Below are 25,874 nucleotides of genomic sequence, written 5' to 3'. Positions count from 1 at the left end.
AACCCCACACATGAACAGCCCAATAATGCCATTACGTTTCGACACCCCAGCGCCTGTCAATCCTCTGAAGTGAACGTAATTTGCCAAATGAAGCACTTTGCTGTTCTTTGAGTGGTGAGGTCTGAGTTTAAAGTGTTATGTTGACTACTCCAGTACATGTTCAGGAAACTCATCGGTCATCAGACAGCAGCTACACCCTGTGTATCCTTGACATACATATATACACACACACACACATAAAGTCATATTGACATATATATCCATCATATACATATACATACATATACATAAACATATACATATACATATATATAATTAGGGCACACCATCACCAAATGCTTAGCAATGGAAAACGAAAAATGAGCATTTCTTATTGACAGGTCCAGGAAATCTCTCCCCTATGTTTCAGTCCATTTGGTTCCTAATGAACACAGCCCAGACGTGTCTGGTCATGTCAGAAGGCCCTACCGTGATGGATGATGCTTTGATCCAGGAGTTTCTGCATGATGTTGATGGCTGTGTCTCTGTCTGACGCCTCCTTGTGCTCCAGCAGCCAGTCGATCAGCTCCTTGGCCACAAAGCAGTTGGGATACGTCCTCAGGTGATGCCTGCGGTCCTTGACCACCTTCCTTCATGGAGACGCAGCCTGTGGAGGAAAACAACACAACGTCAGGCTATTGACAAACTGGAGCCTCTCCCCCTCCATCCTATGCTGTAACTCCAGTACATGTTCAGGAAAAGATAAAGTCAGGCTATTGACAAACTGGAGCCTCTCCCCCTCCATCCTATGCTGTAACTCCAGTACATGTTCAGGAAAAGATAAAGTCAGGCTATTGACAAACTGGAGCCTCTCCCCCTCCATCCTATGCTGTAACTCCAGTACATGTTCAGGAAAAGATAAAGTCAGGCTATTGACAAACTGGAGCCTCTCCCCCTCCATCCTATGCTGTAACTCCAGTACATGTTCAGGAAAAGATAAAGTCAGGCTATTGACAAACTGGAGCCTCTCCCCTCCATCCTATGCTGTAACTCCAGTACATGTTCAGGAAAAGATAAAGTCAGGCTATTGACAAACTGGAGCCTCTCCCCCTCCATCCTATGCTGTAACTCCAGTACATGTTCAGGAAAAGATAAAGTCAGGCTATTGACAAACTGGAGCCTCTCCCCCTCCATCCTATGCTGTAACTCCAGTACATGTTCAGGAAAAGATAAAGTCAGGCTATTGACAAACTGGAGCCTCTCCCCCTCCATCCTATGCTGTAACTCCAGTACATGTTCAGGAAAAGATAAAGTCAGGCTATTGACAAACTGGAGCCTCTCCCCCTCCATCCTATGCTGTAACTCCAGTACATGTTCAGGAAAAGATAAAGTCAGGCTATTGACAAACTGGAGCCTCTCCCCCTCCATCCTATGCTGTAACTCCAGTACATGTTCAGGAAAAGATAAAGTCAGGCTATTGACAAACTGGAGCCTCTCCCCCTCCATCCTATGCTGTAACTCCAGTACATGTTCAGGAAAAGATAAAGTCAGGCTATTGACAAACTGGAGCCTCTCCCCCTCCATCCTATGCTGTAACTCCAGTACATGTTCAGGAAAAGATAAAGTCAGGCTATTGACAAACTGGAGCCTCTCCCCCTCCATCCTATGCTGTAACTCCAGTACATGTTCAGGAAAAGATAAAGTCAGGCTATTGACAAACTGGAGCCTCTCCCCCTCCATCCTATGCTGTAACTCCAGTACATGTTCAGGAAAAGATAAAGTCAGGCTATTGACAAACTGGAGCCTCTCCCCTCCATCCTATGCTGTAACTCCAGTACATGTTCAGGAAAAGATAAAGTCAGGCTATTGACAAACTGGAGCCTCTCCCCCTCCATCCTATGCTGTAACTCCAGTACATGTTCAGGATAAGATAAAGTCAGGCTATTGACAAACTGGAGCCTCTCCCCCTCCATCCTATGCTGTAACTCCAGTACATGTTCAGGATAAGATAAAGTCAGGCTATTGACAAACTGGAGCCTCTCCCCCTCCATCCTATGCTGTAACTCCAGTACATGTTCAGGATAAGATAAAGTCAGGCTATTGACAAACTGGAGCCTCTCCCCCTCCATCCTATGCTGTAACTCCAGTACATGTTCAGGAAAAGATAAAGTCAGGCTATTGACAAACTGGAGCCTCTCCCCCTCCATCCTATGCTGTAACTCCAGTACATGTTCAGGAAAAGATAAAGTCAGGCTATTGACAAACTGGAGCCTCTCCCCCTCCATCCTATGCTGTAACTCCAGTACATGTTCAGGAAAAGATAAAGTCAGGCTATTGACAAACTGGAGCCTCTCCCCCTCCATCCTATGCTGTAACTCCAGTACATGTTCAGGAAAAGATAAAGTCAGGCTATTGACAAACTGGAGCCTCTCCCCCTCCATCCTATGCTGTAACTCCAGTACATGTTCAGGATAAGGCCTACAGCTAATACTGTAGACTATTCTTTACATCGTCTGTGGAACAACACAACGTCAGGCTATTGACATACAGTAGTGGAGCTTCTCTCTCTCTCTCTCTCTGTCATGTGTTGTAACTGTATCTACACAATTATGTTGCCTAGTGACATACCGCTCTCCCTCTCTCAATTCAAGGGGCTTTGTCAGAATGGAAAACACGTGTTAACGTTGCCAACCCAAGTGAAATAGATAATATACAAAAGTGAAATAAAAAACAACAAAGATTACACTCACAGATGTTCCAAAAGAATAAAAGACCTTACACATGTCATTATGTACACACACACACACACACACACACTCCCCCTCCCCTGTACAGTCTCTTATAACACAGCTTTGGCTGTTCGGTCACTGGTCTGTACTCCATGTTCTCTCAGGAAGGACGTGCATGTACATGCATTGTGAATCCGTAGCACATGTTCCAGTTTCTTGGTAGTTGTCTCCAAGAGGAAGTGACAACAACAACACAGTGTGGTGCACATTGGTGGCATCTGAACTGTGGTTATGTGAGATAGTCAGTGACACAACAGCATGCTGACTCACAGTATTGGCTGGGGTTTCCCCCCCCCCCTTTTGAAGTCAATAAGTTACACTTGTTTTATATTCTTCATTTTAAAAATGGTTCATTTGAAGTTATGTAACGAGGACATTCAGAGCATTCTCTGAATGTCAGCAACTCACTGCCTTCCTGAAGACAAACAATGTATACGAAATGCTTCAGTCTGGTTTTAGACCCCATCATAGCACTGAGACGGCACTTGTGAAGGTGGTAAATGACATTTTAATGGCATCGGAACCGAGGCTCTGCATCTGTCCTCGTGCTCCTAGACCTTAGTGCTGCTTTTGATACCATCGATCACCACATTCTTTTGGAGAGATTGGAAACCCAAATTGGTCTACACGGACAAGATCTGGCCTGGTTTAGATCTTATCTGTCGGAAAGATATCAGTTTGTCTCTGTGAATGGTTAGTCCTCTGACAAATCAACTGTAAATTTCGGTGTTCCTCAAGGTTCCGTTTTAGGACCACTATTGTTTTCAGTATATATTTTACCTCTTGGAGATGTTATTCGAAAACATAATGTTAACTTTCACTGCTATGCGGATGACACACAGCTGTACATTTCAATGAAACATGGTGAAGCCCCAAAATTGCCCTCGCTAGAAGCATGTGTTTCAGACATAAGGAAGTGGATGGCTGCAAACGTTCTACTTTTAAACTCGGACAAAACAGAGATGCTTGTTCTAGGTCCCAAGAAACAAAGAGATCTTCTGTTGAATCTGACAATTTATCTTAATGATTGTACAGTCGTCTCAAATAAAACTGTGAAGGACCTCTGCGTTACTCTGGACCCTGATCTTTCTTTTGAAGAACATATCAAGACCATTTCAAGGACAGCTTTTTTTCCATCTACGTAACATTGCAAAAATCAGAACTTTCTGTCCAAAAATTATGCAGAAAAATTAATCCATGCTTTTGTCACTTCTAGGTTAGACTACTGCAATGCTCTACTTTCCGGCTAGCCGGATAAAGCACTAAATAAACTTCAGTTAGTGCTAAATACGGCTGCTAGAATCCTGACTAAAACCCCCAAAAATTTGATCATATTACTCCAGTGCTAGCCTCCCTACACTGGCTTCCTGTCAAAGCAAGAGCTGATTTCAAGGTTTTACTGCTAACCTACAAAGCATTACATGGGCTTGCTCCTACCTATCTCTCTGATTTGTTCCTGCCGTACATACCTACACGTACGCTACGGTCACAAGACGCAGGCCTCCTAATTGTCCCTAGAATTTCTAAGCAAACAGATGGAGGCAGGGCTTTCTCCTATAGAGCTCCATTTTCATGGAACGGTCTGCCTACCCATGTCAGAGACGCAAACTCGGTCTCAATCTTTAAGTCTTTACTGAAGACTCATCTCAGCCTCCAGTATTTATGCTGCAGTAGTTTGTGTCGGGGGGCTGGGGTCAGTTTGTTATATCTGGAGTACTTCTCCTGTCCAATTCGGTGTCCTGTGTGAATCTAAGTGTGCGTTCTCTAATTCTCTCCTTCCCTCTCTGAGGACCTGAGCCCTAGGACCATGCCCCAGGACTACCTGACATGATGACTCCTTGCTGTCCGCAGTCCACCTGGCCGTGCTGCTCCTCCAGTTTCAACTGTTCTGCCTTATTATTATTCGACCATGCTGGTCATTTATGAACATTTGAACATATTGGCCATGTTCTGTTATAATCTCTACCCGGCGCAGCCAGAAGAGGACTGGCCACCCCACATAGCCTGGTTCCTCTCTAGGTTTCTTCCTAGGTTTTGGCCTTTCTAGGGAGTTTTTCCTAACCACCGTGCTTCTACACCTGCATTGCTTGCTGTTTGGGGTTTTAGGCTGGGCTTCTGTACAGCACTTTGAGATATCAGCTAATGTACGAAGGGCTATATAAATACATTTGATTTGATTTGATTCTGCTTATGAGTGCAGTGTGTAGGGATTATCTGTGTGTTATGAGGCCTCTGTGTAACCTGGTAGGTTTTGCTCCTCAGGTGAAGTGTTAGCGTTATGAGTGCAGTGTGTAGGGATTATCTGTGTAATGAGGCCTCTGTGTAACCTGGTAGGTTTTGCTCCTCAGGTGAAGTGTTAGCGTTATGAGTGCAGTGTGTAGGGATTATCTGTGTAATGAGGCCTCTGTGTAACCTGGTAGGTTTTGGTCCTCAGGTAAAGTGTTAGCGTTATGAGTGCAATGTGTAGGGATTATCTGTGTGTTATGAGGCCTCTGTGTAACCTACTAGTAGGTTTTGCTCCTCAGATAAAGTGTTAGCGTTATGAGTGCAGTGTGTAGGGATTATCTGTGTTATGAGGCCTCTGTAACCTGGTAGGTGTTGGTCCTCAGGTAAAGTGTTAGCGTTATGAGTGCAGTGTGTAGGGATTATCTGTGTGTTATGAGGCCTCTGTGTAACCTGGTAGGTGTTGGTCCTCAGATAAAGTGTTAGCGTTATGAGTGCAGTGTGTAGGGATTATCTGTGTGTTATGAGGCCTCTGTGTAACCTGGTAGGTTTTGGTCCTCAGGTGAAGTGTTAGCGTTATGAGTGCAGTGTGTAGGGATTATCTGTGTAATGAGGCCTCTGTGTAACCTAGTAGGTTTTGGTCCTCAGGTGAAGTGTTAGCGTTATGAGTGCAGTGTGTAGGGATTATCTGTGTGTTATGAGGCCTCTGTGTAACCTAGTAGGTTTTGGTCCTCAGGTGAAGTGTTAGCGTTATGAGTGCAGTGTGTAGGGATTATCTGTGTAATGAGGCCTCTGTGTAACCTGGTAGGTTTTGGTCCTCAGGTGAAGTGTTAGCGTTATGAGTGCAGTGTGTAGGGATTATCTGTGTAATGAGGCCTCTGTGTAACCTGGTAGGTTTTGGTCCTCAGGTGAAGTGTTAGCGTTATGAGTGCAGTGTGTAGGGATTATCTGTGTTATGAGGCCTCTGTGTAACCTAGTAGGTGTTGGTCCTCAGGTGAAGGGTTCAGGGTAGGACATCCGACAGTTAGACAGGTCTGAGGGGGATGTGGATGGATGAATTAGGATTGTGTCCTGGTCTCCTGATGTAGGTACAGTGCTCGTCATAACTTTGGATACACCGACTCATTTCAGTTTAAAATAAATACACACATATATACATACATATACACACACACACACACACACACACACACACACACACATAATATATATTATATATATAATATATATTATATATATTATATAAATACACACATATATTAAATAAATACACACATATATTAAATAAATACACACATATATTAAATAAATACACACATATATTAAATAAATACACACATATATTAAATAAATACACACATATATTAAATAAATACACACATATATTAAATAAATACACACATATATTAAATAAATACACACATATATTAAATAAATACACACATATATTAAATAAATACACACATATATTAAATAAATACACACATATATTAAATAAATACACACATATATATTAAATAAATACACACATATATTAAATAAATACACACATATATTAAATAAATACACACATATATTAAATAAATACACACATATATTAAATAAATACACACATATATTAAATAAATACACACATATATTAAATAAATACACACATATATTAAATAAATACACACATATATTAAATAAATACACACATATATTAAATAAATACACACATATATTAAATAAATACACACATATATTAAATAAATACACACATATATTAAATAAATACACACATATATTAAATAAATACACACATATATTAAATAAATACACACATACATTAAATAAATACACACATACATTATATATATTAAATAAATACACACACACATTATATATATTAAATAAATACACACACACATTATATATATTAAATAAATACACACACACATTATATATATTAAATAAATACACACACACATTATATATATTAAATAAATACACACACACATTATATATATTAAATAAATACACACACACATTATATATATTAAATAAATACACACACACATTATATATATTAAATAAATACACACACACATTATATATATTAAATAAATACACACACACATTATATATATTAAATAAATACACACACACATTATATATATTAAATAAATACACACACACATTATATATATTAAATAAATACACACATACATTATATATATTAAATAAATACACACATACATTATATATATTAAATAAATACACACATACATTATATATATTAAATAAATACACACATACATTATATATATTAAATAAATACACACATACATTATATATATTAAATAAATACACACATACATTATATATATTAAATAAATACACACATACATTATATATATTAAATAAATACACACATACATTATATATATTAAATAAATACACACATACATTATATATATTAAATAAATACACACATACATTATATATATTAAATAAATACACACATACATTGAGGAGGATATATATTAAATAAATACACACATACATTATATATATTAAATAAATACACACATACATTATATATATTAAATAAATACACACATACATTATATATATTAAATAAATACACACATACATTATATATATTAAATAAATACACACATACATTATATATATTAAATAAATACACACATACATTATATATATTAAATAAATACACACATACATTATATATATTAAATAAATACACACATACATTATATATATTAAATAAATACACACATACACACACACACACACACACACACACACACACACACACACACACACACATACATATATATATATATATATATTCTACATTGTAGAATAATAGTGAAGACATCAACACTATGAAATGACACATATGGAATCATGTAGTAACCCCCCCCCCCCCCCCAAAAAAAGTGTTAAATCAAAATATATTTGATGTTCTTCAAATGAGCTACCCTTTGCGTTGATGACAGCATTGCACACTGTAGGCATTCGTCACCTGGAATGCATTTCAATTAACAGGTGTGCCTTGTTAAGGTCATTTCTGGAATGGCTTTCCTTCTTACTGTGTTTGAGCCAATCAGTTGTGTTGTGACAAGGTAGGGGTGGTATACAGAAGAGAGCCCTATTTGGTAAAATACCAAGTCCATATTATGGCAAGAACAGCTCAAATGAGCTAAGAGAAACTTACAGACCATCATTACTTTAAGACATGAAGGTCGGACAATTTCAAGAACTTTGAAAGTTTCTTCAAGTACAGTCGCAAAAACCATCAAGCACTATGATGAAACTGGCTCTCATGAGGACCAACACAGGAATGGAAGACCCAGAGTTACCTCTGCTGTGCTATGATGAAACTGTCTCTCATGAGGACCAACACAGGAATGGAAGACCCAGAGTTACCTCTGCTGTGCTATGATGAAACTGTCTCTCATGAGGACCAACACAGGAATGGAAGACCCAGAGTTACCTCTGCTGCTGAAGATAAGTTCATTAGGTCTGAGGAGGATGGAGGGAGGGAGGGATAGAGTTACCAGCCTCAGAAACTGCAGCCCAAATAAAAGCTTCAGAGTTCAAGTAACGGACGCATCTCAACATCAGCTGTTCAGAGAAGACTGTGTGAATCAGGCCTTCATGGTTGATTTGCTGCAAGAAAAACACTAAAAGGACACCAATAAGAAGAAGAGACTTGCTTGGGACAAGAAACACGATCAATGGACATTAGACAGGTGGAAATCTGTCCTTTGGTCTGACGAGTCCAACATTTAGATTTTGGTTCCAACCACTGTGTCATTATGAGACAGAGTAGGTGAACGGATGATCTCTGCATGTGTATTTCACACTGTGAAGCATGGAGGAGGAGGTGTGATGGTGCGTTCCTGGTGACACTGTCTGATTTATTTAGAACTTAAGACATACTTAACCAGCATGGCTACCACAGCATTCTGCAGCGATACGCCATCCCATATGGTTTGGGCTTAGTGGGACTATCATTTGTTTTTCCGATAGGACAACGATCCCACACACACACACACACACACACACACACACCTCCAGGCTGTATAAGGGCTATTTGACCAAGAAAGATAGTGATGGAGTGCTGCATCAGATGACCTGGCCTCCACAATCACCCGACCTCAACCCATATTGAGATGGTTTGGGATGACCGCAGCTAAGGAAAAGCAGCCAACAAGTGCTCAGCATTTGTGCGAACTTCTTCAAGACTGTTGGAAAAGCATTCCAGGTGAAGCTGGTTGAGAGAATGCCAAGAATGTGCAAAGATGTCATGAAGGCAAAGGGTGGCTACTTTGAAGAATCTACAATCTAAAACACTTTTTTCGTTACTACACAATTTTACGTGTGTTATTTCATAGTTTGATGTCTTGAAAATAGTCAAAATAAAAAACCCTTGAATGAGTAGGTGTTTTCAAATGTTTGACTGCATACTGTGTGTATGCCCTAAAGTAGACAGGTCTGAGGAGGAGGGAGGGAGGGAGGGAGGGAGGGAGGGAGGGAGGGAGGGAGGATGGACAGAGGAGGGATAAAGGGACAGGTCTGAGGGAGGGAGGGAGGGAGGGAGGGAGGGAGGGAGGGATAAAGTCGACAGGTCTGAGGAGGATGGAGGGAGGGAGGGATAAAGTAGACAGGTCTGAGGAGGATGGAGGGAGGGAGGGATAAAGTAGACAGGTCTGAGGAGGATGGAGGGATAAAGTAGACAGGTCTGAGGAGGATGGAGGGAGGGAGGGATAAAGTAGACAGGTCTGAGGAGGATGGAGGGAGGGAGGGATAAAGTAGACAGGTCTGAGGAGGATGGACAGAGGGAGGGATAAAGTAGACAGGTCTGAGGAGGATGGACAGAGGGAGGGATAAAGTAGACAGGTCTGAGGAGGATGGACAGAGGGAGGGATAAAGTAGACAGGTCTGAGGAGGATGGAGGGAGGGATAAAGTAGACAGGTCTGAGGAGGATGGACAGAGGGAGGGATAAAGTAGACAGGTCTGAGGAGGATGGATAAAGAGATTTAGGAGTCCTTCTGTAGGTGGTGCACAAATCTGACAGGTGATGAAAGAGTGTCCTCATTAAAAATTAACTAACTGAAACATTCAAAAAATGAACAATTAACCATTTTTTAAACTGATACCTCAGTATGTATAAAGGGCTGTTATGTAGGTGGTGCACGCCATATAAATCAGTCAGGTCTGAGTGATTTGGAGTGTCTGTCCAGGTCATTAAATGCACAGTAGATTAAATGTCCCAGGCCTCAGCAGACAGACAGGACAGAACAAGAACTCTTTACACACTCTGGGTTCCATGTGTATTCTGGCTCCTCTTTCAGTACCTTCAAGATGACTAAAGACAGCAGATATGCAACGAAATCGATCAGGAGAGGAGAGGTTGAGGCAGACAAGATAAAACTCATTGATTGGCCAACGAAAGTGAATCTAGATGTCGAAATGAATGACTTTAACAAGAACACGGTCTCAAAGTGTACCTACAGTACAAGCGTTACTCCGCTATGAACAAATGTTTTGTTGCCTCTTGGACTGACCCATGAACAACACTACAACTACAACCACTAGACGGCAGATTAGTTAAACAACAACTAGGAATAAAAGGCATCTTTTATTTATAAAATGGGGTGATTCACTATAACTTTAAAATGGAGAAAGTCAACAAAACAGCCACTGTTCATTACAGCTGCTTCTCTGGCTCTTTGAAGAATCTACTACTGTCGAGTGTCTCCTGGATTAGAGGTCTCTGTAGAATCTACTACTGTCTCGTGGATTAGAGGTCTCTGTAGAATCTACTACTGTCTCCTGGATTAGAGGTCTCTGTAGAATCTACTACTGTCTAGTGTCTCCTGGATTAGAGGTCTCTGTAGAATCTACTACTGTCGAGTGTCTCCTGGATTAGAGGTCTCTGTAGTACTACTACTGTCTCCTGGATTAGAGGTCTCTGTAGAATCAACTACTGTCTCCTGGATTAGAGGTCTACTGTCTGTAGAATCTACTACTGTCTCCTGGATTAGAGGTCTCTGTAGAATCTACTTCTGTCTAGTGTCTCCTGGATTAGAGGTCTCTCTAGAATCTACTACTGTCTAGCTGGATTAGAGGTCTCTCAAGAATCTACTACTGTCTAGCGTCTCCTGGATTAGAGGTCTCTGTAGAATCTACTACTGTCTCCTGGATTAGAGGTCTCTAGAATCTACTACTGTCTGGATTAGTCTCGAATCTCCTGGATTAGATCTCTCTAGAATCTACTACTGTCTAGCGTTTCCTGGATTAGAGGTCTCTGTAGAATCTACTACTGTCTCCTGGATTAGAGGTCTCTAGAATCTACTACTGTCTAGCGTCTCCTGGATTAGATCTCTCTAGAATCTACTACTGTCTAGCGTCTCCTGGATTAGAGGTCTCTGTAGAATCTACTACTGTCTCCTGGATTAGAGGTCTCTGTAGAATCTACTACTGTCTCCTGGATTAGAGGTCTCTAGAATCTACTACTGTCTCCTGGATTAGAGGTCTCTAGAATCTACTACTGTCTAGCGTCTCCTGGATTAGAGGTCTCTCTAGAATCTACTACTGTCTAGCGTGTAGAATTCCTGGATTAGAGGTCTCTGTAGAATCTACTACTGTCTAGCGTCTCCTGGATTAGAGGTCTCTAGAATCTACTACTGTCTCCTGGATTAGAGGTCTCTGTAGAATCTACTACTGTCTCCTGGATTAGAAGTCTCTGTAGAAACTAGGACTGTCTCCGGCATTAGAAGTCTCTGTAGAATCTACTACTGTCTCCTGGATTAGAGGTCTCTGTAGAATCTACTACTGTCTCCTGGATTAGAGGTCTCTGTAGAACCTACTAGTGTCTCCTGGATTAGAGGTCTCTGTAGAATCTACTAGTGTCTAGCGTCTCCTGCATTAGAGGTCTCTAGAATCTATGACTGTCTAGCGTCTCCTGGATTAGATTTGGCAGCTCAGTCCGAATCTACTAGCTCGAGGCCCTATAGGGCTCTCGTCAAAGTAGTGCACTATGTCTCCTGGATTAGAGTCTCTGTAACCTAAACCCACAGGGCAACCCGCCATGAATCCACACAGCTTGGTTTCCTCACTATAATTATAAAGCCAGGGGTCAAAAATACCATTCTAACACTACAGAATCCAAGGAAGCTTATGTCCTGTTATAATGTTTAGGTTTGTATTTATTTAACTAGGCAAGTCAGTTAAGAACAGAGTCTTATTTACAATGATGGCCTACCAGGGAACAGTGGGTTAACTAGCCTTGGTCAGGGGAACAGTGGGTTAACTAGCCTTGGTCAGGGGAACAGTGGGTTAACTAGCCTTGGTCAGGGGAACAGTGGGTTAACTAGCCTTGGTCAGGGGAACAGTGGGTTAACTAGCCTTGGTCAGGGGAACAGTGGGTTAACTAGCCTTGGTCAGGGGAACAGTGGGTTAACTAGCCTTGGTCAGGGGAACAGTGGGTTAACTGCATTGGTCAGGGGAACAGTGGGTTAACTAGCCATGGTCAGGGGAACAGTGGGTTAACTAGCCTTGGTCAGGGGAACAGTGGGTTAACTGCCTTGGTCAGGGGAACAGTGGGTTAACTAGCCTTGGTCAGGGTTTCCTCACTATAATTATAGCCTTGTTCAGCCATACAGAAGTGGGTTAACTAGCCTTGGTCAGGGGAACAGTGGGTTAACTAGCCTTGTTCAGGGGAACAGTGGGTTAACTAGCCTTGTTCAGGGGAACAGTGGGTTAACTGCCTTGGTCAGGGGAACAGTGGGTTAACTTGTTCAGGGGCAGAACGACAGCTTTTTACCTTATCAACTCGGGGATTCGATCAAGCAACCTGTCAGTTACTGGCCCAACACACTGACCACTAGGCTACCTGCCGATTAGCTACGAGCTAATCTTCAGCACAACAGCATGTCTTGTACTCTTGTTCAACTGGCCCAAAGAGAGGCAGGTGCACTATGTTCAGCTGTGACCAATTATTCCAGGCAGCGCTGCTAGTGCAAGTCAGTGGCCAGCAACATCTGTGTCGGCATGTCTAAGACAGGGCACCGTATTCCCATACACTAGAAAGGCAACAGGGGGCCATTTGGGAGGCAGACATAGCCTATCCCCAGATGACCTCTAGTCAATGATATGATTTAGAGACACAAGTCTTCCTGTTCTTAGTTACATTAAGCATGAGGTCATTACTTTGTTGGGAGAAAAACATGCCAACTAGACCAGACTAGTACTGTGGTAGGTTAAGAGTAGGGCCAACTAGACAAGACTAGTACTGTGGTAGGTTAAGAGTAGGGCCAACTAGACAAGACTAGTACTGTGGTAGGTTAAGAGTAGGGCCAACTAGACCAGACTAGTACTGTGGTAGGATAAAAGACATGCCAACTAGACCAGACTACTACTGTGCCAGGCTGTGGTAGGTTAAAAGACATGCCAACTAGACCAGACTACTACTGTGCCATGCTGTGGTAGGTAAAGAGTAGGGCCAACTAGACCAGACTACTACTGTGCCATGCTGTGGCAGGTTAAGAGTAGGGCCAGGGAGAATACTCGTTAGTATTGTGGCATTGTGTTCCAGATAAAGCAGATTTAACTTCTCTAGGAAAACATTACGTTGTCATTCAGAGACACGTGTACTTATTTTCAAAGTTACGGCACACAACATTTTACACACAGCAGGTTTTTTAAAGGACAAAAAGAGTTTGGTCTGCTTCCTGTTTTCATTTTTGCCATAGAAAGATAAATGTGATACTGATATTATCACAGCCCTAGTAAAAAGTGACCATTTTAGAGAGGGTCAAAGGTTAACCACTGATAGGGAACACTGACATTGAGTTTATTGACTGACCTATATGATTTGACCATGATGAAGATAAAGAACCACCCCCCCCCACACACACCCCCACACACACCCTGACAGGCGATAAAACGTTTCAATGCCAATTATAAAGAGTCATTTCACTGATGTTGACACTCTCTGCTGTCCCTTCCTGCTATCTCACTAGTTCAATCATGCTTTTTTATGGCACCCCTAATATGGGCCAAGGGTGTGTGTTCTGTTCCACAAATAGCAGGTGCTACTTCTCTTCCACTAAAACAAGCAGCAGTGTTCTTCGGATTGACACCACATTGAATGAATGGCTTTCAGTTACACAATGCAAAAAAAACAACAACTTTGAGACTTGAAAACACCATATTGTGTGCGTGCACTGGGCCAGTACAACGCAATACACATTGGCATTGCAGAAAAGGTATTGTATTTGTGCGTTGGTTTGAATGGGTACAATTCACGCCTTTGTTTGAAAAGCCGCAACACAGTTTGAACAGGATCGTACAGAGCTCTCAGCTCGAGCCAGCCACTCCTACCTCAACTGCTCTCCGGTGACGAGAACCTCGGCCATGCGCTCGAGCTCCGCAGCCTTCTTCTGCATTGTGTTCCCGATACCATCCATCTCTTTACAACTGTTAAAATAACGGAAATATTACTGGCAATGTAAATACTGTACACAAGCCAAAGGCATCATAGCCTGTGAAAACGAGCTACAGTACACCATACATAGTTGCCTACCCTTATGTCATTGACAAGCCGTCTGGATAGCTCCACTGTACAGTACACCATACATAGCTGCCTACCCTTATGTCATTGACAAGCCGTCTGGATAGCTCCACTGTACAGTACACCATACATAGCTGCCTACCCTTATGTCATTGACAAGCCGTCTGGATAGCTCCACTGTACAGTACGCCATACATAGCTGCCTATCCTTATGTCATTGACAAGCCGTCTGGATAGCTACACTGTACAGTACACCATACATAGTTGCCTACCCTTATGTCATTGACAAGCCGTCTGGATAGCTCCACTGTATTCTGTCCTAATGACTGTAGCGATACTGTATTAGTGTCTTAACTGACGTAAAAAGTCATTCGTATATATCTCCCAAAAATTGCAGAATATCAACAGCACAATCTATTGAAATAAACAGGATAGTTTAGATAACGTGGGCTCACAGTGCGCTCATATCGTCCATGATGACAGGTTAAACACCCCTGCCGTGGTCCAGCTCTGACACACATGTGCTGTAGTATTTGATCATTACGTGCACATTTAAATGCATAACATTTTTTTCAAATAATTTACCTTGCAAACACCATGGATAAAATATAGCTGATTTATTGTTCCTCGAGATCACGTTGTCCTAGATTTGCAAACCAGCAGCGTATTCTGAGAAATGCATAAAAAAACACGTTTCACACAGTGAAAAATGGACAGACGCTATCTATAGCTATGCAAGAGGGGATACAAGCTTGATGTTGAACTTCTTTTGTATTCTAAAAATTAAACTGGTCCACTAACCAGCTAAACGTATGCATATTATTTTCTCGTCCGTAAAGCTTCATTCAACGAAAAGCGATTCCTTGTGAAATGTGCATAGGTTTCTTCAGTAGTAATGAGCTCCACTCGGACCTCTGCCTCTGTTTACTACGCAATCCTACCATGAAAAGCACGTTGACACCGTGCAGCGTTGCCGAATTTTTTTCCAGTGATTACAGCTATTGGCTCCTTGATTTGTCGCTAGAAGACGCTAGATTACGTTTTACCGTTTCCGCGACGGCGTCACATCACGAATTTGGCTTGATGCGGCACAACTGCGGCCCCCACGTCGCGTTTTCGCCGCACCTCTCTGATTATTGCCGTGTTCAAGTGCTAGTTGGAACTAAGAAACTCTGAAATGTCCGACTTGCTAATAGGTTGAAGTTATACACGCTTGCAACCAGGAAATGTCAGTTTCCTCGTTTCAAACTAGTACGTGAACGCGGCATGTGAGTGCGTCGTTGATGTGACTCATGTTGCACAAGTAGCCTGCACGGTCACCCACTGTTGTTTGCGGCAGAATTGAGTGGGAAAAGTCGCTAAATGCTATCAGAATCATAGACACCCTCTGTGTCAAAACCCCAAAGGCAGCCTGAAAAATAACATCTGAATTTGTCGCTGGAATCCTTTACCAATAAAAGTCGCTGGAGGGGTCTGAAAACTCGCTTAATATAGCGACAAAGTTGCTAAATTGGCAACGCTCACAAGACAAGTGGGCACTGTGGAAGTAAACCAAGAAGGCGCGATATATGCAAATGTTACAGAATCGGATAAGTGGACTAGTCTCAAACCAACAAACTGCACTCACTCGGTGTGCTTAGCGAGCTAAATCAAGCGCATCGCCTTTGGCGCTATGGTTAGGTTCAGTGACCGTAGATGAAGGTTGGTTTCCATCTGATCATTTCCAGTGGTAGACTTCAGCACCGTGCACCCACGTCGGGTGAACTCCGCGTGCTTGCGGGGACATAAATCGACTGTACTGTAGGTGGGACAACGTGACGTAATCGACACTTTCATTGGCCTATGCCGCCGTCAATCAAATATGCCTTCGTACTTCCGGTATATATTGCGGGAAAGTTAATCTAGCGAGAATCAAATTTAGTTGGAGTACATTACAAAATAGGCTATTTTTCATTAAATTTAGCTCATATATTAGAACCAGATGTCGAGAACATTAGAAGAGGTGCAGGCGACCATACAAATCGCCAAACTAAAAGAGAATGATTTGCAGAACACAATTCACTGTTTAACTTTTGGAGAAAGCGTCTCGTCCGGAGACTACTGCCTGATGGAACTGGATGACACGCTCTGTAAACACATAGAAGCAGGAAAGAGGTAAAGTATCTGCATAGTTACAATGGAGCTAATTCAACATAAATACACCGTTACGTTAATAGACGTAGCTAGTTATGTTAATAGACATGTGGCGGTGGGTTGTCTCTCCTAAACATTCGCAGGTGACTGGTTGGTTTACACGATTTTGTTCTGGGTTCACAGATTACGTGTATGTAGTGTGCGTTGGCAACCCACCTGGACTCTTACCGGATGTCTGCAGGCATTTGCTCCAACACACCTGATTCTATGATTGATCTTCCCCATCAGGACCTTGATAAACTGAATCAGGTGTGTTGGACTGAAACACACCTGACTCAGGTTTAAGGAGTCTACCGTTACTCCGAGGACCTTACATGTTCTGTTTAAAGGGCAAATTGGCTCCGGAAGCCAAAAACGGCCAAATACTGAAACTAAACTTGAATGGATTCACACTTGCAGTACAGTTATAGAAACAGAAATCCCTCTACTTACCGCAAGAGCTGTGTGTTAATGTATAGACTGAGCATCATGTCTCTTATTTAAACTCCTCCCCCTTCAGAATACCCCTTCATCCAATGAGTCTTATGTGTGATGTAATGGAACTGAGCGTGATGGTCAAGGGCCACCCACCTACTACCTCTATAGGAGAAGGGTTGTCCAGCCCTGGTGAAAACAACTCATCCAGCTGTTGCCACTGTTTAACGTTGACGTGTCGAGAGACTGTTTTAACGTTGAGTCTCTCGACACGTCAACAATCTCTCTCTCCTTTATCCTTGTTCTCTACCTGCAGCCTGGTTATCAGAGGAGACCAGGATGAGAGAGCTGTCCTGTGCAGTGAAGACAAGACTTATGACCTGAAGATAGCCGACACCTCAAACCTCCTGCTGTTAGTGCCTGGCTGCCTGACTCCAGATCAGCTGACGACTGACAACCAGGCCAGCTCTCAGCTGGTCCATGCACAGGTAGGAGGAGTCTTATCAACTATCTCAACACAATGAATGTTTCTTGTGTGACAGCCATTTTGAAAATCACTGATCTGTTATTGAATGTCTGTACAGTAGATATTACGTTAACATGCTGACACACGCACACTAAATAGCTATAGACATTCTAACACAGCGAGTACATTTTGATGTATTAAATGTTTTTCTAGTGCACTGTGTTCACCTACATTAGTGGTTCCCAAACTTTTTATAGTCCCCGTACCCCTTCAAACATTCAACCTCCAGCTACGTACCCCCCCTCTAAGCACCAGGGTCAGCACACTCTCAAATGTAGTTTTTTTGCCATCATTGTAAGCCTGCCACACACACATACGATACATTTATTAAACATAAGAATGAGTGAGTTTTTGTCACCCGGCTCGGTGGAATTGACAGAGCTCCTATAGGACACCAGGGCACAAATAATAATAATAATCAATCATTTTTCTCTTTATTTAACCATCTTACATATAAAACCTTATTTGTTTATCGTAAATTGAGAATAACTCACCACAGGTTAATGAGAAGGGTCTGTTTGAAAGAATGCACATAACTCCGTCTTAAATCCTTTTCCACACACAGTCTGTGCCTGTATTTAGTTTTCATGCTAGTGAGGGCCAAGAATCCACTCTCACATAGGTATGTGGTTGCAAAGGGCATCAGTGTCTTAACAGCTTGATTTGCCAAGGCAGGATACTCTGAGTGCAGCCCGATCCAGAAATATGGCTGTGGCTTCTGATTTTAAATAGAATTTATTCACAGAACCGCTTGTTGCAATTTCTATGAGGCTGTCTTGTTCAGATATCGGTAAGTGGACTGGCAGCAGGGCATGAAAGGGATAACGTATCCAGTTTGTTTCGGGAAAGTACCTGTGTAATTGCGCACCCAGCTCGCACATTTGACATGGTCCGTAAACTTGAGTTAATTTGTGCACAAAAAAATCATACAATGATGGAAAGACCTGTGTGTTGTCCTTGTTCCAACTTCTTAATCATAGCCTCAATTTTGTCCCACACTTTGAATATAGTTTCAAAGTGTCCCTGTAGTCCTACATTCAGATCATTCAGGCGAAAAGAAACATCACCCAGATAGACCAGTCGTGTGCGAAACTCAACATCATGCAGGTGGTCAGACGAGTCACTCGTCTCTCAATTCAAAGAAACATGTCAATACTTTGCCCCTTGATAACCAGCGCACTTCTGTATGTTGTAAAAATGTTACATGGTCGCTGCCCAGATCATTTGCATAATGCAGAAAATACACGAGAGTTCAGGGGCCTTGCTTTAACAAAGTTAACCATTTTCACTGTAGTGTCCAAAACGTCTTTCAAGCCGTCAGGCATTCCCTTGGCAGCAAGAGCCTCTCGGTGGATGCTGCAGTGAACCCAAGAGCCCTCCCGGTGGATGCTGCAGTGAACCCAAGAGCCCTCCCGGTGGATGCTGCAGTGAACCCAAGAGCCCTCCCGGTGGATGCTGCAGTGAACCCAAGAGCCCCCCGGTGGATGCTGCAGTGAACCCAAGAGCCCTCCCGGTGGATGCTGCAGTGAACCCAAGAGCCCTCCCGGTGGATGCTGCAGTGAACCCAAGAGCCCTCCCGGTGGATGCTGCAGTGAACCCAAGAGCCCTCCCGGTGGATGCTGCAGTGAACCCAAGAGCCCTCCCGGTGGATGCTGCAGTGAACCCAAGAGCCCTCCCGGTGGATGCTGCAGTGAACCCAAGAGCCCTCCCGGTGGATGCTGCAGTGAACCCAAGAGCCCTCCCGGTGGATGCTGCAGTGAACCCAAGAGCCCTCCCGGTGGATGCTGCAGTGAACCCAAGAGCCCTCCCGGTGGATGCTGCAGTGAACCCAAGATCCCTCCCGGTGGATGCTGCAGTGAACCCAAGAGCCCTCCCGGTGGATGCTGCAGTGAACCCAAGAGCCCTCCCGGTGGATGCTGCAGTGAACCCAAGAGCCCTCCCGGTGGATGCTGCAGTGAACCCAAGAGCCCTCCCGGTGGATGCTGCAGTGAACCCAAGAGCCCTCCCGGTGGATGCTGCAGTGAACCCAAGAGCCCTCCCGGTGGATGCTGCAGTGAACCCAAGAGCCCTCCCGGTGGATGCTGCAGTGAACCCAAGAGCCCTCCCGGTGGATGCTGCAGCGAACCCAAGAGCCCTCCCGGTGGATGCTGCAGCTGAACCCAAGAGCCCTCCCGGTGGATGCTGCAGCGAACCCAAGAGTTTCCGGTGGATGCTGCAGCGAACCCAAGAGCCCTCCCGGTGGATGCTGCAGCGAACCCAAGAGCCCTCCCGGTGGATGCTGAGCGAACCCAAGAGCCCTCCGGTGGATGCTGCAGCGAACCCAAGAGCCCTCCCGGTGGATGCTGCAGCGAACCCAAGAGCCCTCCCGGTGGATGCTGCAGCGAACCCAAGAGCCCTCCCGGTGGATGCTGCAGCGAACCCAAGAGCCCTCCCGGTGGATGCTGCAGCGGAACCCAAGAGCCCTCCCGGTGGATGCTGCAGCTGAACCCAAGAGCCCTCCCGGTGGATGCTGCAGCGAACCCAAGAGCCCTCCCGGTGGATGCTGCAGCGAACCCAAGAGCCCTCCCGGTGGATGCTGCAGCAGGAACCCAAGAGCCCTCCCGGTGGATGCTGCAGCGAACCCAAGAGCCCTCCCGGTGGATGCTGCAGCGAACCCAAGAGCCCTCCCGGTGGATGCTGCAGCGAACCCAAGAGCCCTCCCGGTGGATGCTTTTAACCCAAGAGCCCTCCCGGTGGATGCTGCAGCGAACCCAAGAGCCTCCCGGTGAATGCTGCAGCGAACCCAAGAGCCTCCCGGTGGATGCTGCAGTGTACCCAAGTGGCGTCGGAAGCAACTGCTTGCACATGTGTTACCACTCCACTATGTCTCCCTGTCATGGCTTTTGCACCATCAGTACAGATACCAACACATCTTGACCACCAAAGTCCTTTTGATGTCACTAAGCTGTCCAGTACTTAAAAAAATATCCTCTCCTGTTGTCCTGGTTTGCAGAAGAGGATGTCTTCCTTAATTGACCCCCCCCCCCCCCCCATAAACGTAACGGACATATACCATGTCTGTTGACTCATCCAGCTGTAACGCACTGGCTCGTATGCGAAGCAGTAAATGTTTCAAAACATCTGCCATGTCACTGATTTTCTTATGAAACAGTGTTTGATGAAGGCATTGTCTGTATAGTTTTTGTTGGCATTGTCCCACAGCATTGTCCCAGCCATATATGCGGCAGCAGGAATAGTGAACTCCTCCGCTATAGTATGGGCCTTGCCTGTCCTAGTCATATCCACAGCAGCAGGAAGGAAGTCCTCCGCTATAGTATGGGCCTTGCCTGTCCTAGTCATATCCACGGCAGCAGGAAGGAAGTCCTCCACTATAGTATGGGCTTGCCTGTCCTAGTCATATCCATGGCAGCAGGAAGGAAGTCCTCCGCTATAGTATGGGCTTGCCTGTCCTAGCTACTCAGTAGCTCACCATATAAGACGCTTCTAGCCCCTTCTTATTAATGGTATCTGTTGCTTTTATACATGTCTTACTACTCGAAAGTCGTCTTAATTCTCACTCAAACTCCCGCGGCTTATTTTTCAAATTGTCATTTTTCTAAATGTCTGCGTGACGGTTTCGCGCGAGAGAGTAACGGTGTGATTGGATGTTAATTATTTGACTAGGTTTCCTGTATTTGACATTGTGTTGTTATTTCGCTGATCACTAGATGGTTAATTTAATTTTTGGCAGTGAAACGAGGCTACTCAGGTGAGGGGGAGAAACTCCCCCAAATGCCTAAAAAATATAAATGGTCTGTTTGAAAATGTGACTGATTTTATTTGGCGCCCCCCCCCCCCAGACGGCATTGCTCGTCACCCCAGTTTGGGAGTACCTGACACACATCATTCAATGTTTTCAATACTGTACGACTTTCCCCAAATGTTACACACCAATAATGCTCTCCAGTACCTACAGAATGTTGCACACCAATAATGCTCTCCAGTACCTACAGAATGTTGCACACCAGTAATGCTCTCCAGTACCTACAGAATGTTGCACACCAATAATGCTCTCCAGTACCTACAGAATGTTGCACACCAGTAATGCTCTCCAGTACCTACAGAATGTTGCACACCAGTAATGCTCTCCAGTACCTACAGAATGTTGCAGTGTGAATTAATATGCTGAAATCTATTCAGGACAAGAGAAGTGACCCTTTTCCCAACAGATTTGGGGCTTTTCTAACAGTTACTGGGAGCTGAGAAAGCGCCATCCCAAACTCAAGAAGCTGAAGAGACTTCTGATGGAGAATCCGTACGAGGGCCCAGGCGTCAGTGGGCAGGAGGATGTCACGGAGGCGAAGGTACTTATTAACTGCACTAGATTATATCCAGAGAGACTCACCGTCCATTCATCTTCAGGTAGGACTGTCACATTCATAGTCAGTTCAACTTTTCCTCAATAAAGCAACTATCAGCGACGTTGGTGCCGCTAAGAAAAGACGTGTGCAGGAAAGGCCAGTACACGCTAGAACGTCATCTCTATTGTACACGGAGTAAATGTCTGCCGCTACGCTACCGTTCTCTGTTTTTAAAACCTTTCCCGTGTGGCTCAGTTGGTAGAACATGGAGTTTGCAACGCCAGAGTTGTGGGTTCGATTCCCACGAGAGATTGATAAAACGTTTCCTTTTGGCAGTACGCTATGGGAGACCTGCTTGATCAAACGTTTCCTTTTGGCAGTACACTATGGGAGACCTGCTTGATAAAACGTTTCCTTTTGGCAGTACGCTATGGGAGACCTGCTTGATAAAACGTTTCCTTTTGGCAGTACGCTATGGGAGACCTGCTTGATAAAACGTTTCCTTTTGGCAGTACACTGTGGGAGACCTGCTTGATAAAACGTTTCCTTTTGGCAGTACACTATGGGAGACCTGCTTGAAAGAATCCAAGCAAGTGAGGAGGAACTGGAGGCCCAACTACAGACTATTCATGCCTGTGAGGTCAACGGTAAGAATGATTCTCAAATGTTTATTTTTCTCACAGTTTTTCCATTAAGATATGTGATCTACTGTATGTGGTTTGTGTCTATTCATGAAATAACATTCTGGTCTTGGTGTGTCCACATGTATGAGGGGGTGTTTGTTTGTCCTGTGCTCTTTTCACGTGTTCCCCTCTTGTGTATTCTAGGCTACTGGAGGCTGTTGGATTTTGACTATGAGATGAAGCTACTGGGCCACATCACCCAGCTGGTGGACTCTGAGTCCTGGCCCTTCAGTAAAGTCCCTCTTCGTGTCAGTCTGGAGGAGTTGGGATGTCTGGAGCCACAGTAGGTGCAGTTAGGCAACGTTACGACTGTCCCACAGGGCGGCGCACAATGGGCCCAGTGTTGTCCCGGTTTGGCCGGTGTAGGCCGTCATTTTAAATAAGAATTTATTGTTAACTGATTTGCCTAGTTAAAGAAAATGATGAAGTGGAGAGCAGTTTGATGTAATACTTAGTCATCATGTTGTCAGCTCTGTCAAAGGCCACATTTGACTAAAGGCTCAGGACAACAAACATCTTTAAAATGTGCATTGAACCGAAGTGTGCGGAAGCTCTCTGTTGCATGTAATTGTCATGACAACATTTAAGTGTGTGTTGGTTAGGGAATACATGTGTTTAATACTCATCCAAACCCCTTCTCCTGCCCAGGGAGATGATAGAGCATAGCTTGAACTGTTATGGAAGGCGCTACACGGACAACGGTAAGTCAAAGTACTGTACGTTTTTAATGCTTTGGTGTGCTGTAGAGTGACACACAGCCAACTACCTCTTCCCTCATGCACTATATTGGCTCTTCACAGCTATTTTAATTGATATTAAACAGAAATGAAAATGTCGTAATTTTTCAGATGAGGTGTTCTTTGCGCTGAACGAGGACAAGGTGTGCAGAGCCACAGCTCAGATGCTGCTGCAGAACGCAGTGAAGTTCAACCTGACAGAGTTCCAGGAGGTGTGGCAGCAAAGTGTCCCAGACGGGATGGGCACTAGACTGGACCAGCTGAAGGTGAGGAGGGGGGTCAGACTGGCAGCTCACAGAGGGATGGGCACTAGACTGGACCAGCTGAAGGTGAGGAGGGTGGTCAGACTGGCAGCTCACAGAGGGATGGGCACTAGACTGGACCAGCTGAAGGTGAGGAGGGGGTCAGACTGGCAGCTCACAGAGGGAAGGGCACTAGACTGGACCAGCTCAGACTGGCAGCTCACAGAGGGATGGGCACTAGACTGGACCAGCTGAAGGTGAGGAGGGGGTCAGACTGGCAGCTCACAGAGGGATGGGCACTAGACTGGACCAGCTGAAGGTGAGGAGGGGGTCAGACTGGCAGCTCACAGAGGGATGGGCACTAGACTGGACCAGCTGAAGGTGAGGAGGGGGTCAGACTGGCAGCTCACAGAGGGATGGGCACTAGACTGGACCAGCTGAAGGTGAGGAGGGGGTCAGACTGGCAGCTCACAGAGGGATGGGCACTAGACTGGACCAGCTGAAGGTGAGGAGGGGGTCAGACTGGCAGCTCACAGAGGGATGGGCACTAGACTAGACCAGCTGAAGGTGAGGAGGGGGTCAGACTGGCAGCTCACAGAGGGATGGGCACTAGACTGGACCAGCTGAAGGTGAGGAGGGGGTCAGACTGGCAGCTCACAGAGGGATGGGCACTAGACTGGACCAGCTGAAGGTGAGGAGGGGGTCAGACTAGCAGCTCACAGAGGGTTGGGCCAGTTTTCCAGATTGAACCTGGTCCAGAAAATGTAGGGAAAATGGCGTCGCATAGCTTCCAGAAAACCGTTGCTTTAAAATGAGGGATTTCGTGGCCAGTTTGAGGTTAGGATGTTTTTCTGCACACAGATTATGCATGTATATATGAGGCGGCAGGGTAGCCTAGTGTTTAGAGTGTTGGCCTAGTAACCGGAAGGTTGCGAGTTCAAACCCCCGAGCTGACAAGGTACAAATCTGTCGTTCTGCCCCTGAACAGGCAGTTAACCCAGTGTTCCCAGGCCGTCATTGAAAATAAGAATTTGTTCTTAACTGACTTGCCTGGTTAAATAATGGTAAAATAAAAGTATGAACTACACATGGACACATCCAGCCCAACTCGGGAGGTTGGAAAAATACTTACTAGTCAAAGTTCCAGGACATGTCTTTAACCAACACTGTTTTTTTACATGTGGACTTTTCTCAGATTCTACAGCAAAATATCTCTTCATGGATGTTTACGTTTTTAGGCATTACAGCAGGTTTTATTTTCGCCTTAGAAATCTGGTAATTACACATGTTTAAAGACGTGATGGTTGTTGGCAGACATGATTACAGGATTATCCAGATGGTTCTGGGTTTCTATAGAGTCTGGCCCTTGTGGACCGCAGCTCCAAACCGGAGACCATATCTCTGCTGAGAGTGGAAGATCTTCCCGAGGACACACTGGAGAGATTCGCCCACCTCTTCACCATGAGACAGAAGTGGACCGAGGAGGACATCACCCCTTACATACAGTGAGTAAAACTCAGCATCAGAATGACTTGTCTCTGCTGTACAATAATGACTATTAGAGATTTAGACTCTTGTGCCAGATGTTTGTGGTGCCAGACACGGCCAGGTGGTGCCAGACACGGCCAGGTGGTGCCAGACACGGCCAGGTGGTGCCAGACACGGCCAGGTGGTGTTGGTCCAACTGTCGTGTTTTATCTGAAAAGCTGTCTGTGGTTAACAACGATTGATCCTCAGCGATTTATTGTCATGCAGGGACTTGTGTGGAGAAAAGCAAACCACTGGAGCTCTTCTTACCAAATACGCTCGTTTGTCCACGCAAAACGGAATGAAAGTCTTCAATTCAAGAAGGCTAGTGGCAACATGAAGACGATTGGATATCTTAATTGACGAGCAAAGTTGTTTGGAATCAGTGTATTGTTGTAATAAAAATCTGTTTTTGTAATTATGACCTACTTTGTGTTTTTCCTCCCACCTATACTATATCTTATACTTTCTTCCTAATACCACAGTCACAATTTGATCATTTAGGGACCTCCAGTGGTAAGAGGCAGAAGAGCAGTGACAAGAAGGCTTTCAAATAAAATGTGTTTAAATTTCTAAAACAACACAAAAATGATCCAAAACCAATAGTTTACTGTTGGAAACAAGGTTACGA

General features: G+C 44.2%; 2 protein-coding genes across 2 annotated transcripts in view; one reads left to right on the top strand and one right to left on the bottom strand.

The window, feature by feature from the left end:
* Positions 1-15,516, bottom strand: part of deptor (DEP domain containing MTOR-interacting protein) — an 86,130-nt gene extending 70,614 nt beyond the window's left edge. Inside the window, 4 exon segments of the mRNA XM_064946937.1 lie at positions 469-630; positions 633-646; positions 14,392-14,487; positions 15,167-15,516. Of these exon segments, the coding sequence (XP_064803009.1) occupies positions 469-630; positions 633-646; positions 14,392-14,487; positions 15,167-15,180 (286 nt within the window). The 5' untranslated portion in view covers positions 15,181-15,516.
* Positions 15,517-15,893: 377 nt separating this feature from the next.
* Positions 15,894-25,667, top strand: dscc1 (DNA replication and sister chromatid cohesion 1). Its single transcript, XM_064946938.1, has 9 exons — positions 15,894-16,735; positions 17,505-17,676; positions 21,923-22,057; positions 22,611-22,701; positions 22,882-23,020; positions 23,386-23,438; positions 23,586-23,740; positions 25,073-25,221; positions 25,472-25,667. The coding sequence occupies exons 1-9, from the start codon at positions 16,563-16,565 to the stop codon at positions 25,581-25,583; spliced, it is 1,179 nt and encodes a 392-aa protein (XP_064803010.1). The 5' UTR covers positions 15,894-16,562; the 3' UTR covers positions 25,584-25,667.
* The last annotated feature ends 207 nt before the right edge of the window (positions 25,668-25,874 follow it).

This window comes from Oncorhynchus masou, chromosome 29 (assembly GCF_036934945.1).
Source record: "Oncorhynchus masou masou isolate Uvic2021 chromosome 29, UVic_Omas_1.1, whole genome shotgun sequence".
NCBI lineage: Eukaryota > Metazoa > Chordata > Actinopteri > Salmoniformes > Salmonidae > Oncorhynchus > Oncorhynchus masou.
Note: the sequence above shows the minus strand (reverse complement) of the source record. Positions and strands in the feature narration are given on the sequence as shown.